Source organism: Chiloscyllium plagiosum, chromosome 33 (assembly GCF_004010195.1).
Source record: "Chiloscyllium plagiosum isolate BGI_BamShark_2017 chromosome 33, ASM401019v2, whole genome shotgun sequence".
Taxonomy (NCBI): domain Eukaryota; kingdom Metazoa; phylum Chordata; class Chondrichthyes; order Orectolobiformes; family Hemiscylliidae; genus Chiloscyllium; species Chiloscyllium plagiosum.
The window spans coordinates 37,827,750-37,849,343 of record NC_057742.1 but is presented as its reverse complement, the minus strand read 5'-3'; the positions used below and the strand labels follow the sequence as shown (position 1 = coordinate 37,849,343).

The 21,594-nt window shown below is 41.6% G+C and overlaps 1 protein-coding gene across 17 annotated transcripts in view; it reads right to left on the bottom strand.

Moving 5' to 3' along the window:
• Positions 1 to 21,594, bottom strand: part of LOC122540026 (protein TANC2) — a 1,063,581-nt gene that overhangs the window by 617,099 nt on the left and 424,888 nt on the right. For 3 of the 17 annotated variants that reach the window (XM_043675323.1, XM_043675324.1, XM_043675325.1), the window contains one exon: positions 7,011 to 7,154. The exons of the other annotated variants lie outside the window; for them this stretch is intronic. In XM_043675323.1, coding sequence (XP_043531258.1) covers positions 7,011 to 7,074 — 64 coding nt within the window. In that variant the 5' untranslated portion in view covers positions 7,075 to 7,154. The remainder of the gene's footprint in view (positions 1 to 7,010; positions 7,155 to 21,594) is intronic. 17 annotated transcript variants of the gene reach the window in all.

Below are 21,594 nucleotides of genomic sequence, written 5' to 3'. Positions count from 1 at the left end.
TCTCATTAGTCTGTGTCTTCCTTTCAACTTACCTCTCCACTAAGCTTTGTATCATCCGCAAACTCTGACAATACAATTACTCTGTTTCTTCATCCAAGAAATTATTACTGATTGGAATAACTAAATCCACTGTATGGATCCTTGCAGCACTCCACAAGCAATGCTTGCCATCTTGTAAATGCTCAAATTATCACCATTTTCTTCTTTCTGTACATTAACCATGCCTTAGTTTATGCTAATATATTAACTCCCATAAATCCTCCTCTCCCTCTTATTTTTCCAACTGCTGTACAATCCTTCAAGATCCATGCGCTACAGTGGCTGGAGAAACCAGAACAATCCTGGGAGCTGAGGTAGTGTCGTCTTCATTTAGTCAAGCAAACTTTTGTGTGGCACCTTAGGGAATGCCTGTTGTAAATCCAGGTATACTACATCTAATGTTTTCCTTTTATCTACTCTATTCATTACATCCTCCAAGAATTCTAATAAATTTATTAAATCCCATTTCCCCTAATAAAACCATGGTGATTTGTTCTATCATATTACAAGTTCCTAAGCGCAATAAAACTTGTGTAATCTTAGGTCCAGCATTCTCTCAATTAGATTACTTATAGTGTGGAAACGGGCCCTTCGGCCTAACAAGTCCACACCGACCCTCTGAAGGACAACCCACCTGACGTCTACCCCTTCACCTAACACATGGGGCAATTTAGCATGGCCAATTTACCTAACCTGCACATTTCTGGACTGTGGGAGGAAACCGGAGCACCCGGAGGAAATCCACACAGACATAGGGAGAATGTGCAAACTCCACACAGACAGTTGGCTGGGGCGAGAATTGAACCCGGGTCTCTGGCGCTGTGAGGCAGCAGTGCTAACCACTGTGCCACCATGCTGCCCATCAATGATTACTATTACGTTAACTGGCCTGTAGTTCACTGTTTTTGTTACCCACTTTATCTGATAAGCAGTATAACATTTGCCAACTTCCAATCTCATGCGAACATTTCTAAACCAGAGAAATGTTAGAAAGTCACAGCCAGCACTACTGTGCAATATTTCAGAACCCAAGGACGTTGGCCATCAGGTCCTCGGAATCAAATTGATCGACTAATCTCTTGGCTCTAAACTGACTCCCAATCAAGCAAGGCCTTGATTTTAAAATTCTCATGCTGATTGTCAAATCTTTCCATAACCTTGCCTCCAATCTCAACAAAATTCCTCTGCCACACAATCCTCTAAAATATCTGCAATTATCCAATTGTGGTCACTTGACATCCACAATTTTAATTGTTCAACTACTGGTGGCCATGTATTCAGCTGCCTAGGCACCAAGCTACGTATCTCACACCCTTTCTTTAAGTCAGGCCTTAAAACCTACATTTTAAATCATGCTTTTGATCATTTGACCTGATAACTCTCAACGAGTGTCTCCACAATCTCTACAGCCTCCCACTTTACAACTCCAGGACATTGGTCTGAGAGGTTTTAGCCGGCTGTTAATCTCATGAACTTTTCCTACCTTAATTCTTTATTAACATTAGTTCGAGTTAGTGTTTCTCATTAAAACTTGGTGATATCACCATCTCTGTTTTTTTGTCTCTGTACAAATGTATATACAAAACATTTAACTTCTCATGCTATATTTCCAGTTATAGTTTCTGCTGTCCTAACCTCGAAGGAAGTGACTTTTCCTTCTGACACATGTACATGCTCTGAAATCTTTCTTTTACATTTCCTAATAGTTTATTCATATTCATTAATCCATATATTTTTGGCCACTCTGCCTTATGAAAAAACCTCCAATCCAAACTCTTAACTACTCTTCTTACCTTTTTAATTCAATTACTTTGGTAGGCATGCTTTTTAAACTCACCTAATCGGCATTAATAGTCTTGGACTTGCACGTGTCAGTCAAATGTAACATGAACGGTCATTTTATGACTGCTATTTTCGTGAGGATTACACATCATAAAGATCACAGGTAACCATGCTTCATTCCATAAGTTTATGCTTGGTGCTGCACAGAAGGTTGCACATTTTCACCAAGGAAGACTGAAATAATTTCCAAGTGCCACACAATGAACTACACACATCTGGAATAGCAGCAGCTCTCCCATGAACTGAGAATTATTAGAATGTAGAACAGTACAGCACAGTACAGGTCCTTCAGCCCACAATACTGCGCTGAGCATTTATCTAAATCTAAGATCAACCTAACCTACATACCCCTCAATTTACTGCCATCCATGTGGTCCCTAATGTCTCTGACTCTATCACCACCGTTGGCAGTGCATTCCACGCACCCACCACTCTCTGCTAAAAGAACCTACCTCTGACAACCTTCAACCAATCACCTTAAAATTATGACACCTTGTAACAGCCATTTCTACACTGCGGAAATGTCTCTGGCTATCTACTCTATTTATGCTTCTCATTACCTTGTACACCTCTATCAAGACACCTCTCTTCCTTCTTCTCTCCAGTGTGAAATGCCCAAGCTCACTCAACCTCTCTTCATAAGGCAAGCCCTCCAACACGGTAAATCTTCTCTGTACCCTCTCTAAAGCATCTACACAATTCCTATAATGAGGCAACCAGAACTGGACATAATATTCCAAGTGTGGTCTAACCAGGGTTTTATACAGCTGCAGCAAAACCTCGTGGCTCTTAAACTTAATACCCCTGTTAATGAAAGCCAAAACACTATACGCCTTCTTAACAACCCGATCAACTTGGGTGGCAACTTTGAGAGATCTGTATACACAGACCCCAAGATCCTGCTGTTGCTCCATACTGCCAAGAATCCTGTCTTTAACCCTGTATTCAGCATTTAAATTAGACCTTCCAAAATAATCACTTTGCATTTATCCTGGTTGAACTCCATCTGCCAATTCCGAGCTCAGCTCTGTATCCTGTGAATGCCTTGTTCGAGCCTGCAACAGCCCTCGACAGTATCTACAACACCACTAACCTTTGCGCCATCGGCAAACCTACTAATCCACCCTTCCACTTCTTCATCCAAGTCATTTATAGACACTATAAAGAGCAGAGGCCCAAGAACAGATCCCTATGGGAGGTCACTGGTCACTGAACTCAAAGCAGAATACTTTCCATACACTACCTCTTGCTGTCTTCCGGTCAGCCAATTCTGTATCTTTACAGTCAGATTTCCCTGTATCCCATACCTCCTAACTTTCTGAATTAGCCTACAATGGAGAACCTTATCAAATGTCTTACTGAATTTTACATACACACCATCCTCTGCTCGACCTTCGTCAACTTGTCTCGCCATGTCCTCAAATAACTCAATAAGGCTTGTGAGACCTGCCCCTCACAAAGCCATGCTGACGATCCTTAACCAAACTATGTTTTTCCAAATAGTCATAAATTCTATCTCTCAGAATCTTTTCCAATACTTTGCTTACCACAGACATAAGACTGACTGAACTGTAATTCCCAATGATTTCCTTATACCCTTTCTTGAACAGAGGAATAACATTCGCCTCCCTCCAATCAACCAGAACTACTCCCGTGGAGACTGAGGAGTCAAAGATCATCGCCAGAGATGCAGCAATCTCATTCCTCGCTTCCCGTAGTAACTTTGAATAGATCTGGTCAAGCTCTGATGATTTATCTATCTTGATGCTTCCCAAAAGTTCCAGCACATCCATTTCTTAATATCAATCTGTTCAAGCTTATTAACCTGGTTCCCACTGCTCTCACCATCAACAAGGTCCCTCTCTCTAGTGATTATAGAAGCAAAAAACTCATTTAGGGCCTCCCCTACCTCTTCAGACTCCAGGCACAAGTTCCCTCCACTATCCCTGATTGGCCCTACACTTTCTCTGATCCTCCTCTTATTCTTCACGTAAGCATAGAACGCCCTTGGATTTTCCCTAATCTTTCCCACCAAGACTTTTTTGTGCTCCCTCCCAGCGATCCTCAGTCCATTTTTGAGTTATTTCCTAGCTCAACTGTAATCCTCTAAAGCTGCACCAGATCCTTGCTACCTCAACCTTCTGTAAGCTTCTTTCTTCCCCTTGCCGAGAAGCTCCTCTTCTCTTGTCATCCAAGGATCCTTCATCCATTCTGTCTCACTGGGACAAAGCTATCCAACACTCGCAACAAGTGCTCCTTAAACAGCTTCCACATTTCAGTTGTGCATTTCCCTGAGAACAATTGTCTCCAATGTATACTCCACAGCGCCTGTCTAATAGCAGCATAATTTCCCCTGCCCCAATTAAATATCTTGCCATACTGTCTGCCCCATCCCTCTCCATGACCATAGTAAAGGTAAGGCAGTTGTGGTCAATGTCACCGAAATGCTCTCCCACCGAGATGTGACATCAGGCCTGGCTCGTTGCTAAGCACCAAATCCAATATGACCTCCCGTCCCCAGTTGCCCTATCTACATATTAAGTCAGGAATCCTTTCTGGAGACACCTGACAAAATCAGCTCCATCCAGACCATCTGCATTAAGGAGATTACAATCAATAGTTGAAGTCACCCATAATAACAACTCTATCACATCTGCACCTTTCCAAGATCTGCTGTCCAATCTGTCCTTCCAACTTTCTGCAGCTATTTGGGGGGTCCGTAGAAAACAACCAATAAAGTGACTGCTCTTTTCTTTTTCCTGAGTTCCACCCAAACTGACTCAGTAGACAAACCCTCCTCAACAACCAATTCTATCATGATGTTTTATGCCACTGAGTACTTCCAAGTCACTGAAAGGGAATTTCTGCCATATTCAGGCTCTCTGTGGTGCTTTTTATTTGAACAGATGTGCTCTCAGTCAACTGATATATGCAATGCTTTTCATGCCCCTGCACCCTAACAAAATTTTAAGTGTGGACTACAAGATCTCACTACAAACCAGGACATAACTTTACCACTTTCCATGCTGCTGAAGTGATCATTTTTCAATGTTATTCTGTCCATCATCACAACATGAAGCTCTAAAGGTCTTTTAATTATCAGTTGCTATTAAGGACAAGTTTAAAAATATGTAAAATATTGTATTTGGGTGAATATTGTCCTAACTTCCAAAACTTTCTGAATTCTGAGAACTGGTTCTTCAATCCTACGGGAGAATGGAGTTGATCATTATTCACTAAAAATACAGAAGAGTTAGGTCCATTAACTGCCTCACCCTCCCCCCTCAAGAAAAGTGATGCAGCTCTGGGACTTGAAAATGTCAGTGTACTAAGTATTAGTCTTATAATTTCCCTTTCAGAAAATTCACATGACACAAAAGTTCTAAACTAACAACTTGAAAAAAGAAATACATTTGTTGTGATATATTTATAAACTGTCACTGAATAGCATTAGACTATGTCCGAACAAGCTATTTTTCGTTGGCTTAATTTTCCAAAGAGACTTTTGTTATGCTTGCATTACTATATAAATTTTACTTAGATAAGAAAAATCTTAATTTTGGCAGAAAAATAGGGCAACTGAAGACAGGGGAATATATCGTAAGGTAGTGTCATACAAATACTAGCCTGACTACAAAGTGAAAAACCATATCTACAAATGCTACAACTTTAATGTTAAAAATCACACAACACCAGGTTATAGTCCAACAGGTTTAATTGGAAGCACACTAGCTTTCAATTAAACCTGTTGGACTATAACTTGGTGTTGTGTGATTTTTAACTTTGTATACCCCAGTCCAACACCGGCATCTCCAAATCAATACAGCTTTAGTAGTTAAATCGGTAGTTCATGGTAAAGAACACATTGAGCTTGTAGCTTAGAAAGAGTAAAATAGCGAATTATTCAAACCACACAAATTATAAAGGGAAGTGCAATAACTTAAATCAATTCATCATTTTTTTACTCGAAATGTTTGCTCACCAATTTCCTTCTCAATGCAGTTAGTAAACCAAGGCCAAAATAAAACACCTAAATTACACATTCCTAGAAAGAAACACTGATTTGTACTTGTCCAATCATGTAAATAAGTGTGCACACATCCCTAATTTAGCTCATCAATATTGTTATGACTTTAGTTGATAATACTACTGGAAAATTCAGATCCCAGAATGAAACGTGTATTCATAAAACATGTTTTGTTCCTTAGTTAGTAAACATAGTAGTTAGTCGATAAGACATATTCACACAAGGTGGCAGATTTTCTTGCACAACAGAAGCTGATTACACAAAAGTAGTACAAAAAAACTTCTGAATACAGAATACAATTAGAAAGATTTTAATGTACAAAACAAAAGGTTTCTACAGACTTCCTGACACTGTCTGTTACAGAGATCCAAGTCCAGACAAAATTACACCCCTATCTGAACTCTAAATTTCTACCCAACTGACTCCAAGTAGTTTACTTGGCATGGACTGTTTGATGAGACAATTTGACGAGTCCTTTCCAAGTCTACAGACATGACCTTTCCACAAATCTGACAGCATATATTTTCTCAGTTCTAATCACCTGCATATTTCTAACCAAACTCTTGGTTTGGAAGCTTTATAAAGTATATTCTTTACTGAGGTAACTGCTTGTCTGATCTGCCCTGAACTCTTCTGATGTGAGAAACTATACTTCTCAAGTCATCTCTGATATCTTAATTGAATTTAAAAAGCAAACTTGCTCAATCTGAGATTACTTTGAACAGAAAACAAACATAATGGCTTTAAATAAATTTCTTCGATACCATAGGGAGTCAGCAATCACCTGCCTTCTAATACATGTTGGATTAAGATTACTCTGTTAGAGAAGGTCTGTCTTTTAACAAAAAAAAGGAAACCCATTTGCAGAAGAACTCAATACCCATCCACCTTTATTGTGAATTCTAAATTCCAAAAATAATGTTAACATATGTAAAATTCACATATCCTTCATCACAATAGAATGATCAACTTTTGCACCATCTGTCTAGAGATACACGGATTCATCCAACACCAGTTGTAAAATTGCTGATATCATTATATGAAGCCCTCAGATGTGGATTTCTGCTGACAGACAAGATGGATCGGTCCAGTGTTCACTAACCTAAATTCGGTGATGTTGTATTAACAGCCTCCCACTCTGACAAAAATAGATCTGTCTCGAGCATAAGATGAGATTGTGCTTCACGTAGCAAAGCTCCTTGAAGAATCTTTTGCTCCTAGAACCACCAATTAAAACACAGGGTGCCTGAAATAAGATAATCAAAGTAAATTTAACAATAGAGGTTAGATGAACAGCTGTTTGTTTCGAAAGACAAAACTAGCAAATACCTTTATATAAAGTAGTTTTTATTGATCTCTCCTTTTTGGAAAACCTTTTTGATATTAGTTTTAAAGCAGACACCTAAGAAGGTAACATAAATTAAATAATATTTCTAGTGGGCCTTGAAGCTACTTTCGGGGAAGTTACTGGTTACAAACATCAGCACACTTCCATCAGTATGGCATGCTTCATGTGGTTCCAGTTAAGGTGCAGGCTGAGGCCTTTATAATGCTGTGATATTGTGTTGTTATGAACAGGACTCTTCAAGGCTTCCAGCATGCTCTGAGACATAATACAATGCCAGTTACCAAAAAAGCACCGAGTATAACACAGTTCATCCTTCCAGGTGTCAATCGGATTACACACCGGGGAGTCATGGTGAAACTTGCCATTAATATTCCAGACTTTAAATTATACCTCAGGAGAAGCAAAGTCAACTGGGCACAGCATTGGAGAAATCTTCCTACAGCAACCCTTGCAGGTTACAAAACTTAAGTCAACACAAGAAGTGGATATTTGTAAACTTAAAGTGAAGAATAACAGTGACGATCTGCCAAAATTCCAAGATGCTTGTAAGAAAGAAGTAACCAAGCTCTATATTGCTACAAGTAAATCCATAACAATGTTCCAAGAAAGACAAATTGCAAGTGCCAGCTTTGAACATTTACCATGTTAGAAAACGTTAAGGAGCACTCAGGGCATCAGTTATTCTGTGCTGAAGCAGCAAGTATCACAGTCACAAAAAAATGAAACAAAAGGTCAATGCTATCAGACTAGACTTTAAGATTGTGGTATTTTTATTTAAATTATTTTTTTCTAGCAGAACGTGCCCTGGTTCTCACTCACTCCAGCAGTCTGGGAAAATATCATTTGCATAAAAAAAACATGTTATAAGGGAACCAAAACTGCTCACACTCCTCCAGATATGGTCTCATCAGAAACTTGCAGTGTTTCTAGAAAACCTCCTTACTCTTATACTCCAAATCTTTGCTGCACCTGTAAGCTAGGGACCCCCCAAAAGTCCCTTTGTGTTGCAGCTTTCTGCAGTTGTTCTCAATTTAAATAATACTGTTCTTTTCTTCTCCCATCCAAAATGAATTTCACATTTTCCCATATTATATTCCATTTGCCAACTTATTGCCCAGTATTTAATCTATCAATATCTCTCTGTAAACTGTTTGTATCTCACTCACAACCTGACTTTCCACCCATTTTAGTGTCATCTACAAATTTGGCTACATTCATTTTCTTCCTCCAAGTCATTAATATTTATTGTAAAAAGTTGCTCACTCTGCATTGATCCCTGCAAAACTACATTGGTCAAAGGTTGTTATCCCCACTAACCATTTCCTGCCTATGGGCCAATTCTCTTTCCACACCTATTGTGAGGAACATTGTTGAATGCCTTCTGGAAGTCCAAATACAACACATCTACTGGTTCCACTCTATCCATTCTAGTTAAGACTATCTCAAAAAAAAAAGAAAATAAACTTAACCGGACATGATTTCTCTTTCACAAAGCCATTTCTGACTCAGTTTGATTATGATTTTCCAAATGTCCTACTATTACTTCCTTAATAATTTATTCCAATACTTTTCCAACAACAGGTGAGAGTCTACTCGGCTTGTAGTTAACCACTTTTTGCCTCACTTTCTTTTGCAAAAAGGTTGTCACATTAGCAATTCTTCAGAATCCAACAATTTTTGGAAAAATTGCAACCAGTGCATCCACTATCACTGTCGCTACCTCTTTTAGAATCCTAAGAGTAAGCCATCAGAAATAGAGAACTTACCTGTCTTTAGCCCTATTAGTTTATCTAATTGTACTTCTCTCATGATGACAATGGTGCTTAATTCCTCCCCCATATTCTATAGTACTAATGGAATGTTCAAAGTATCTTTCACCTTAAAAAGTGATTCAAAGTATCTGTTCAACTCCTCCGTCATTTCCTTGTTCCCCATAAACACCTCCCCAGCTTCATTTTCTGAAGGACCTACTCGTTATTAGGTATTTAAACAAGCTTTTCTTATCAATCTTTATCTTTCTCACTAGTTTGCCCTTGCAATATATTTTCACCATCTTTATTCTCTTTCTAGTCGTCCTTTGCTAAATTCTGAATGCATCCCAGTTTGTCGGTCTATCACCGACCTTTTCCTCCAGAGATGTAGAGGAAAGGTTAGCAAATACAGTATTCCAAAAGGAGTCAATCCAATGTCCTGTACAACCGCAACATGGCCTCCCAACTCCTACACTTAATGCACTAACCAACAAAGACAAGCGTGCAAAATGTCTTCTTCACTGCCCTGCCTACCTACAACACCACTTTCAAGGAACTATGAAACTGCACTCCAAGGTCTCCTTGTTTGGCAACACTCCCCAGGGTCTTACCATTCAGTATATTACTCCTGCTCTGATTTGCTCTACCAAAATGCAGCACCTCACATTTATCTATTCGAAGTATAGATAAATATTGGATAATTGGGTCTCATTCTGGGGTAGGTGGGATGTCGACAAACATGATGGTCTACACCTGAACCAGAGGAGGACCAATATCCCTGGGGGGTGGAATTTGCTAATGCTATTCAGGAGGGTTTAAACTAATTACGCAGGGGGATGGAAACCTAAATTGTAGTTCCAGTGTCCAGGAGGTTGACAGTATTGAGAAAGGTCACAAGAGTTCACCAGCAAACAGGAAGGTGGTTAGAGGCATGCGGTATAAGGTAGGTGAATTTGCAGCATGGATTGGTACCTGGGACTTCAATGTTGTGGCCATTTCGTAGACATGGATAGAGTAGTGACAGGGATGGTTGTTGCAGGTTCCGGAATTTAAATGTTTCAGTAAGAACACTGAAAATGGTAAAAGAGGGGTAAGTATGGCATTGTTAGTCAAGGACAGCATTACGATAGCAGAAAGGACGTTTGAGAACTCGTAGATTGAGGTAGTATGCACTCACGTTAGAAACAGAAAAGGAAAGTTTACCCTATTGAGAGTTTTCTATCAGCCTCTGAATACTTCCAGAGATGTAGAGGAAAGGATAGCAAAGATAATTCTGAATAGGAGCAAGAATATCAGGATAGTTGTTATGGGGAATTTTAACTTTCCAAATATTGACTGGAAATACTACATTCCAAGTACTTTAGATGGGTCAGTCTTTGTCCAATGTGCGCAGGATGGTTTCCTGACACAGTATGTAGACAAGCCAACAAAGGGTGAGGCCACATTGGATTTGGTACTGGGTAATGAACTTGGCCAGGTGTTAAATTTGGACGTAGGTGAGCACTTTGATGATAGTCACCACAATTCAGTTAGGTTTACTTTAGCGATTTAAAAGGGATAGGTATATAATGCAAGGTAGTCCAAATACAACACATCTACGGCTTCTACTCTATCCATTCTAGTTAAGACTATCTCAAAAAAAGAAAATAGAAAATAAACTTAACCGGACATGATTTCTCTTTCACAAAGCCATTCTGGGGCAAAAGCAACAATGATGCGATTAGACAAGATGCATAAGATGGGGAAGGAAACTGCAGGGGACAGGCACAATTGAAATGTGGATGCGTGTCCATCATAATTATGTACCTGTCAAGCAGGGAGGAAGTGGTCAAGTGAGGGAGCTGTGGTTTACTAAGGAAGTTGAATCTCTTGTCGAGAGAAAGAAGGTGGCTTATGTTAGGATGAGACGTGAACAGTCAGTTAGGGCACTTGAGAGTTACAAGTTAGCCAGGAAAGACTCGAAGAGAGAGTTAAGAAGAGCCTGGAGGGGACATGAGAAGTCATTGGCAGGTAGGATCAAGGAAACCCATAAAAGGTTTCTATACATATATCAGGAATAAAAGAATGACTGGAGAAAGATTAGGGCCAATCAAGGATGTTGTGCTTGGAGTCACACTGGAAAAAGACAATGTTATTGAGGAGAACACTGAGATACAGGCTACTCGACTAGATGGGATTGACATTAGCAAGGAGTTCATGTTAGCAATTCTGGAAAATGTGAAAATAGATAAATCCCCTGGGCCAGATGGGATTTATCCTTGGATTCTCTGGGAAGCCAAGAAGGAGACTGCAGAGCCTTTGGCTTTGATCTTTGTCATCGTCTACAGGTATAGTGTCGGAAGACTTAAGGATAGCAAACGTCCCCTTGTTCAAGAACGGGAGTAGAGACCAACCCTAATAAGAATAGACCAGTGAGCCTTACAGTGAGTGTTAGAAAAGGTTATAAGAAATAAGATTTATCATCTAGAGAGGAATAAGTTGATTAGGGATAGTCAATATGGTTTTGTGAATGGTAGGTCGTGCCTCACAAAATTTATTGAGTTCTTTGAGATGGTAACCAAACAGGTGGCTAATGATAAAATGGTTGATGTGGTGTAAATGGATTTCAATAAAGTGTTTGATAAGGCTCCCCATGGTAGGCTATTGCATAAAACACAGAGGCATGGGATTGAGGATGATTTCACTGTTTGAATCAAACGTGGCATAGCTGAAAAATAGAGGGTACCAGTTGATGGGACATGTTCATCCTGGAGTTCAGTTACTAGTGGTGTACCACAAGGATCTGTTTTGGGGCCACTACTGTTTGTCATTTTTATAAATGACTTCGATGAGGGCATAGACGGATTGGTTAGTAAATTTGTGGATGACACTAAGGTCTGTAGAGTTATGGATAGGGCTGAAGGATGTTGGAGGTTACCGAGGGACATAGATAAGCTGCAGAGCTGGGCTCAGAGGTGGGAAATGGAGTTTAGTGTGGAAAAGTGTGAAGTGATTCATTTAGGAAGGTGCAACAGGAAAAAAAAGTGTACTGGGCTAATGGTAAGTTTCTTGGTAGTGTAGACGAGCAGAGAGATCTCGGTGTCCATTTCCAAGTTGCCAACCAGGTTGATAGGGTTGTTAAAGCCATATACGGTGTATATGTATTACCTTTTATTGGGAGAGGGATTGAGTTTCGGAGCCACGAGGTCATGTTGCAGCTGTACAAAACTCTGGTGCAACCGCACTTGGCATATTGCGTACAGTTCTGATCACTGCATAACATGAAGGATGCGGAAGCTTTGGAAACGGTTCAGAGGTGATTTACTAGGATGCTGCCTGGCATGAAGGGAAGATCTTACAAGGAAAGGCTGAGGAAAATGAATCTGTTTTCATTACAGAGAAGAAGGTTGAGAGGTGACTTAATTGAGACATACAAGATAATCAGAGGGTTAGATAGGGTACACAGCAAGACCCTTTTTCCTCTGATATTGACGGTTAGCATGAGAGGACTTAGCTTTAAATTGAGGGAACAGACAGATGTCTGAGGTAGTTTCTTCACTCAGTAGTAGGGGCATGAAATGCACTGCCTGCAACAGTAGTAGACTCACCAAATTTAAGGGCATTTAAATCGTCATTGAATAGACATATGGATGGAAGATAGGGTCCATAGGTTGGCACAACATTGAGGGCCAAAGGGCCTGTACTGCACTAACATTCCATGTTCTACGTTCTCAACTTCATCTGCCACTCCTCAGCCCACCAGCTAATTTTAATCAAGATCCCGTTGTAGTCTGAGATAACTTTCTTCGCTGTACTCTACATCAATTTTGGAGTCATCTGAAAACTTACTAACCGTACCTCCTACATTCACATCCAAATCATTGATATCAATGACAAAAAGCAGTGAACTCAGCACCGATCCTCATTACATACAACTGTCCTCCAGTCCAAAAAAACAAACCTGCTGTGTTCTACCTTTGAACCACTTTTGTCCAAATGGCTAGTTCTCCATGTATTCCACATGATCTAACCTTGGTAATCAGCTTACCATGCCTTACTGAAGTACATATTGACACCACTCTGCCCTTTTCAATCCTCTTCGTCACTTCTTCAAGAAACTGAATCAAGTTACTGAGACAGGATTTCCCACACACAAAGCCATGTTGACTATCCCTTAGGGCAATCCTTGCCTTTCCAAACACATGTAAATCTTGCCCCTCTGAATCCCCTCCAACAACTTGCCCACCACTCATGTCAGGCTCACTGGTCGATGGCTCCCTGACTTTTCCTTACTACCTTTCTTAAATAATTGTACCACGTTAGCCAACCTCCAGTTTTCCAGCATCTCACTCATGGCTATTGATGATACAAATATCTGAGCAAGGACTCAGCAATCACTTTCTTAGCTTTCCACGTCATAGGGTATCTTTTCTCTCAGGTCACTTATTGGCCTGTCTCATCAACAATTATCAGATACAAGATAGCCTGCTTCCTCGTTGGTTACATGACATATTGTTCTCAGAAAATATCCTTGATGCACTATGAACTCATTGCTGTAGCTTCCCTTTCCAATTTGATTCACCCCATTATCATGAAGATTAAAGTTGTCCATAATTATTACACTATTCTTTCTTCATGCTCCTATTGTGATGTTGATTTGCAGCCTTTCCCACAGACTGGCTGATTAGATTAGATTAGATTCCCTACAGTGTGAAAACAGGCCTTTCGGCCCAACAAGTCCAACCGAACCTCCAAAGAGTAACCCACTCAGACCCATTTCCCTCTGACTCATGCACCTAACACTATGGGCAATTTAACATGGCAAATTCACCTAACCTGCACATCTTTGGACTGTGGAAGGAAACCAGAGCACCGGGAGGAAACCCACACTGACACAGGGAGAATGTGCAAGCTCCACATAGACAGTCGCCCAAGGCTAGAATCGAACCCGGGTCCTGGTGCTGTGAGGGTGCAGTGTTAACCACTGAGCCACCATGCCGCCCCACGGTGTTTGGGGTCTTAGATTTCTCCTACCAATGTCTTCTTTCTCTTACTTTTTCTTAAACCCCTGCCCAAATGGACTCTATGTCAGCCAAGCGTAATCATCTCTCACAGCTATTCTCATTTCATCTCTTATTAACAGTATTACCCTTTTCCATCCATCCGGTCTTTCTGAAGGGGGATATATCCCTGAATGCTAAATTCCTTTGTTAATCTCCGTGTAATTGTGTTTCGGTACGAGGTCGTATTAATTTACCTCAATTTGCAGTGGCAATTCTTCCACCTCATTCAGGATGCTTCATGTATTAAGATGCAAAGCTTTTAAGTTTATTCTGATATCAAATTTCCCTATATTTCTATGGTGCCTTGGTGCAATATAACATTCATACAATCTGTCCCTTTCTTTTATTTTCTACTAACAACAAGCCCTATCACCAACATGCAATTCTAATTTTTCTTTGATATTTGATTTACTGAATTTTCCATGCAACTGAACATGCCACCCCAATTTAAAGTCCTGTCTCTATTATCGAGTTGTGCAATTTGCCAGGACTTTTGTTCCAGAATGTTTCAGGTGCAACCCATTCCATTGGAACAGCACCCTGCTCCCCGAGTAGTGGTTGGTACGAATGCCCCATGAATTCAAACCCATTTCTCCCACACCAATCTCCGAGCCACACATTCATCTCTTTAAATTTGTGCCCATTAGCTCATGGGTCAGGTAGTAATCTGATGATTACCTTTTTGTTTCTGGATTTCAATTGGTTCCATGACATACTGTTCTAGGAAACTATTCCAAGCTGCTCATTTTCCATCAGCACAACCTCTTTCCTCATTGTTGGTACCTACATGGACTCCCACTTGAAGATGCTCTGCAGCCCAGATGAGGTACGCTACAGATGGATCCATAGGATAAACCAATTCTCAGAAGATGATTTCCAATGACTAACGATTCTTCATTTGACGTTTAATCTTAAAATGACTGTCACCTTTTATGGATTAGTGGTGCTGGAAGAGCACAGCACTTCAGGCAGCAACCAAGGAGCAGTAGAACAGTCAATCTTCCTTAATTACACCGGCACCACTCCCCACCTCTTCCTCCGCTACATTGATGACTGCATTGGTGCCACCTCATGCTCTCGCAAGGAGGTTGAGCAATTCATCAACTTCACCATCACATTCCACCCTGACCTCAAATTTACCTGGACCATCTCTGACACCTCCCTCCCCTTCCTGGACCTCTCCATCTCCATTAATGACGACCGACTTGATACCGACATTTTTTTACAAACCCACCAACTCCCACAGCTACCTGGATTACACCTCTTCCCACCCTACCTCCTGCAAAAATGCAATCCTATATTCCCAAATCCTCCACCTCCACCGTATCAGCTCCCAGGAGGACCAGTTCCACCACAGAACACACCAGATGGCCTCCTTCTTTAGACATCACAATTTCCCTTCCCACGTGGTTAAAGATGCTCTCCAACGCATCTCATCCACATCCCGCACCTCCGCACTCAGACCCCACCCCTCCAACCATAACAAGGACAGAACGCACCTGGTGCTCACCTTCCACCCTAACAACCTTCGCATAAACCAAATCAGCCGCCGACATTTCCGCCATCTCCAAACAGACACCACCACCAGGGATATATTTCCCTCCCCACCCCTTTCCACCTTCCGCAAAAACCGTTCCCTCCGTGACTATCTGGTCAGGTCCGCGTCCCCTTTCAACCCACTCTCCCATCCTGAAACCTTCCCCTGCCACCACAGGAATTGCAAAACCTGTGCCCACACTTCCTCCCTCACCTCCATCCATGGCCCGAAAGGAGCCTTCAACATCCAAAGTTTTATCTGCACATCCACCAATCTGCAATCATTTATTGTATCCGTTGCTCCCGATGCAGTCTCCTCTACATTGGGGAGACTGGACGCTTCCTTGCAGAGCGCTTTAGGGAACATCTCCGGGACACCCGCACCAATCAACCACACCGCCCTGGGCCCAACATTTCAACTCTCCCTCCCACTCTGCTGAGGACATGGAGGTCCTGGGCCTCCTTCACCGCCGCTCCCTCACCACCAGACGCCTGGAGGAAGAACGCCTCATCTTCCACCTCAGAACACTTCAACCCCAGGGCATCAATGTGGATTTCAAAAGTTTCGTCATTTCCCCTTCCCCCACCTCACCCCAGTTCAGCACTGTCCCCATGACTTGTCCTACCTGCCTAACTTCTTTTCCACCTATCCACTCCACCCTCCCTCCACTGAACTGCTGTGCTCTTCCAGCACCACTAATCCAGAATCTGGTTTCCAGCATCTGCAGTCATTGTTTTTACCTGTCACCTTTTATGATTAGAGCTGAAAATGTGTTGCTGGAAAAGCGCAGGTCAGGCAGCATCCAAGGAGCAGGAGAATCAACGTTTCGGGCATGAGCCTTTCCTGAAGAAGGGCTCATGCCCGAAACGTCGATTCTCCTGCTCCTTGGATGCAGCCTGACCTGCTGCGCTTTTCAGCTCTGATCTCCAGCATCTGCAGTCCTCACTTTCACCTTTTATGATTACACATGATTGAAATTCTGCCAGCACTGAAAATCAGACATGATAAATTTTCAGGTAGGCCAATAAATTTCACTATAATTATGTGCAAGCGGTTCTGTGACAGATAACTTCAAAGAACATCTCACAGGAGGAAAAATAGGTGGAAAGGTTAAGGAGCAAATTCTAGACTCTCTAGCGAAGGTTGCTGAAAGCACAGCTACCAATGGTACAATGATTACTATTCAGTTGAGTTAGGGGCCAGAATTGCAGGAGCAGAGGAAACATAGCAAGAGGAGATTAGAGAGAAAGGCAAGGTGACAGAAAAACTTAAAAACAGGCATGAAGCAATGTAGGTCAGCAAGCACAGAGGTACTGAGTGAACAGAAATCAGCAAGTTAGGAGATGGGCATTAGAGTTTTAAATGAGCTCAAGTTTACAAAAGCGGAGAGATGAAAAGCTGACCAAATGTGTTAGGATTGTCAACTTTAATGGTAGCAAATCCCTAATTCCTGAACTCAAGACTTTTTTTTAAAAAGAGAGGCAAAATCATGCATGTTTAGAACAAGAATGAGACCAACGCCGTCAAGGTAAGTTTGTTAGTGCTACTAGTGGTAGTTTATGTTCATTCGGCAAAAGGAGGAGGCTCAGCCTAACATAGTAAGGGAACCAAGACAAAGTGAATTCAATCTTGTTAAGATTGATGGGGGAAGGCAAGGCTGGACAGCCTCTAATGCTCACAGTTTTATAGGTAAGACAGCTGAGTTAAGGACGCGCATTGACACATGGATGCAGGTATTGTTGCCATCACCCAGATATAAGGTAAAAACAATGACTGCAGATGCTGGAAACCAGATTCTGGATCAGTGGTGCTGGAAGAGCACAGCGATTCAGGCTGCTTGTCGGATGCTGCCTGAATTGCTGTGCTCTTCCAGCACCACTGATCCAGAATCACCAAGATATAGTTAAGGGAGCGACAAGGCAAACAACTAAACATTTCCATGTATAGGTGAGACAGGGAAGGTGCACTAGAGGAGGTTGTGTTACATCATTAACTAAGTGACAGCTACTGCAATAAATGAGAGTTTGTCAGTAGAGTACAGAATAAGACGTGGGCAGTCATACCGCTGAGATCACTGCTAGGAGTGTATATTGGCCCACAAAAACTCAACAGACAGTAGAGGCGCAGGTATGTAGCCAATTAACTGAGTTGCGTACATAGAACATTACAGCGCAGTACAGGCACTTCAGCCTCGATGCTGCGCCGACCTGTGGAACCAATCTAAAGCCCAGTTAACCGACACTATTATGCCTATCCAATGACCATTTAAATGTCCTTAAACTGGCAAGTCTCCTACTGTTGCAGGCAGTGCATTCCACGTCCTTACTACTCGGAGTAAAGAAATTACCTCTGACATCTGTCCTATATCTATCACCCCTCAATTTAAAGCTATGTCCTCTCGTGCTAGCCATCGCGATCAGAGGAAAAGGGCTTTCACTGTCCATTCTATCTAACCCTCTGATTATCTTGTATGTCTCAATTAAGTTACCTCTCAACATTCTTCTCCCTAATGAAAACAACCTCAAGTCCCTCAGCCTTTTCTGGTAAGACCTTCCCTTACCAGGAAACATCCTCGTAAATCTCCTCTGCACTCTTTCCAAAGCTTCCACATTCTTTTTATAATGCGGTGACCAGAACTGCATACAATAGTCCAAATGCAGCCGCACCAGACTTTTGTACAGCTGCAACATGACCTCAAGGTTCCGAAAATCAATCCCCTTACCAATAAATGCTAATACACCATATGCCTTCTTAAATAACCCTCTCAACCTGGGTGGCAACTTTCAAGATTCGATGGACCTGGACACTGAGATCCCACTGCTCTTCTACACTACCAAGAAATTTACCATTAGCCCAGTACTCTGCAATCCTGTTACTCCTTCCAAAGTGAATCACCTCACACTTTTCCTCATTAAACTCCATTTGTCACCTCTCAGCCCAGCTCTGCAGCTTATCTATCTCCCTCTATAACCTCCAACATCCTTCAGCACTATCCACAACTCCTCCGACCTTAGTGTCATCCACAAATTTATTAACTCATCCTTCTACGCCCTCATCCAGGTCAGTTATAAAAATGACAAACAGCACTGGCTACAAAAGAGATCCTTACAGTACACCACTAGTAACTGAACTCCAGGGTGAACACTTCCCATCAACCACTACCCTCTGTCTTCTTACAGTTAGCCAATTTCTGATCCAAACCGCTAAGTCACTCTCAATCCCATGCCGCTGTATTTTGTGCAACAGCTTACCGTGGGGAGCCTGATCAAATGCCTTAATGTAATCCATATACATCACTTCAATTGCTTTACCCTCATCCACCTGCTTGGTCACCTTCTCAAAGAACTCAATAACATTTGTGAGGTACAATCTACCATTCACAAAACCATGTTGACTATCCCTAATCAACTTATTCTTTTCCTGATGATTATAAATCCTCTCTCTTCTAACCCTTTCCAACACTTTATCCACAACCAAAGTAAGGCTCACTGGTTTATAATTACCAGGGTTGTCTCTACTTCCCTTCTTGAACAAGGGGTCAACATTTGCTGCCTTAAATCATCTGGCACTATTCAAAGCCAAAGACTCTGCAATCACCTCCCTGGCCTCCCAGATAATCCAAGGATAAATCCCATCTGGGCGAGGGGATTTAACTAATTTTACATTTTCCAGCTTTATCCTTGTGAACGCAATCCCATCTAGTCTAGTAGTCTGTATTGCAGCATTCTCCTCAACAACATTTCATTTGTATTCACACTAGAAAATGACAAAGTATTCATTTAGCACTTCCCTATCTCCTGACTACATGCACAACTTCCCACTACTAGCCCTGAATGGCCCTAATCTTAGTCTAGTCATTTTTTTTTATTCCTTATATATTGTAGAAAGTTTTAGGGTCTTCCCTGATCCTATCTGCCAACAGCCTCTGATGTCCCCTCCTCGCTTATCTCAGCTCACACTTTAGGTCCTTCCTGGCCAACTTGTAACTCTTAAATGCTCTGAGTTATCACATCTAATCCTAACATAAGTCATCTTCTTACTCTTGACAAGGGATTCAACTTCTTCAGTAAACCACGGCTTCTACCATCAACAACTTCCTCCCTGCCTGACAAGTACATACTTATCAAGGATCCGCAATAGCTGTTCCCTGAATAAACTTCACATTTCAATTGTGCCCATTCCCTGCAGTTTCCTTCCCTATCGTATGCATCCTAAATCTTGCTTAATCGCATCGTAATTGCCTTTACCCCACCTATAATTCTTGCCCTGCAGTATACAACCATCCATTCCCATTGCTAAAGTAAACATAACTGAATTGTGGTCACTATCATCGAAGTGCTCACCTATCTCCAAATCTAAAATCTGGCCAGGTTCATTTCCATGTACCAAATCCAATATGGCCTCTCCCCTCCTTGGCCTGTCGACATACTGTGTCAGGAAACTCTCCTGCACACACTGGACAAAACCTGACCGTTCTAAAGTACTTGAACTGCAGTATTCCCAGTCAATATTTGGAAAGTTAAAGTCCCCCATAATAACTATCCTGTCACTCTTGCTCCTATCAAGGATCATCTTTGTTATGCTATCCTTTAAATCTCTGGAACTATTCAGAGGCCTATAGAAAACTCTCAACTCTGACTTCTCCTTTCCTGACTCTAATGTCAGCCCATACTACCTCAGTAGACAAATCCTCATCCTTTCTGCAACCGTAATACTGTCCTTGACTAATAATGCCACAATCCCCATCCCCCCTTACTAAATCCCAGCAATAATAAGGTAACTACATTAAGGGATTTCAACTTCCACAACATTAACTAGGATAGTCATAGTTTAAGTCCTTTAAACAGGACAAGTTTCTCTAAATGTATTCAGGAGAGCTTTTTATGTCAGTACATAGAAGGTCCACAAGGGATGTTGCCGTGCTGGACCTAATTCCAGAGTAATGTTTTTATGCAGAGGATTTTGAAACTGGAACACACTGTCTGGCAGACTCTTGGAGGCATGAAACCTCAACCTTTAAAACGTACATAGATTTAAGGCAATGGGCCAAATGCTGAATAGAGTTATAGAGATGGAGAAAGTTAAAAATCACACAACACCAGGTTATATGGAAGCACTAGCTTTCGGAGTGCTACTCCTTCATCACATGGTTGTGGAGAATAAGACTGTAAGAAACAGAATTTATAGCAAAAGTTTACAGTGTGATGTAACTAAAATTGTATATTGAAAAAGACCTGGATTGTTTGTTAAGTCTCTCATCTTTTAGAATGACCGTGTTGATTTCAGTTCTTTCATATCTAAATGTGGGCGGCACGGTGGCACAGTGGTTAGCACTGTTGCCTCACAGCGCCAGAGACCCGGGTTCAATTCCCGCCTCAGGCGACTGACTGTGTGGAGTTTGCACGTTCTCCCAGTGTCTGCGTGGGTTTCCTCCGGGTGCTCCGGTTTCCTCCCACAGTCCAAAGATGTGCAGGTTAGGTGAATTGGCCATGCTAAATTGTCCGTAGTGTTAGGTAAGGGATAAATGTAGGGCTATGGGTGGGTTGTGCTTCGGCGGGTCGGTGTGGACTTGTTGGGCCAAAGGGCCTGTTTCCACATTGTAATGTAATGTAAATGTAAAATGTAAATCGCAAAACTTTTTTTAAAAGTTACATTCTCAAGTCAATTGGATGCTGCCTGACCTGCTGTGCTTTTCCAGCACCACTCAGATCTAAACTCTTAAACAATTGGTGTCATGTCGGCCCAGATAACGTATTGAAGGTGTTAGCTCCCTGTGCCACAATGGTCAGACTGATTCTAATCTCAAAAACGGATTTACAGAATCTTACATGGATTCATGCAGTTTTTGAGCAAAGTAAAATGTAATTCTGCAAGTACAAATTCACCCCACAAACGTATATGTGTATGTGTGCGTGTGTGGGAGTGGAGGTTGAGTGTCTATGAGAGGGGCCTTTGTATATCTGTGTGAGTGTAAAGGGGTTTAAGTCTGTGAGAGGGTGTGTGTGGGA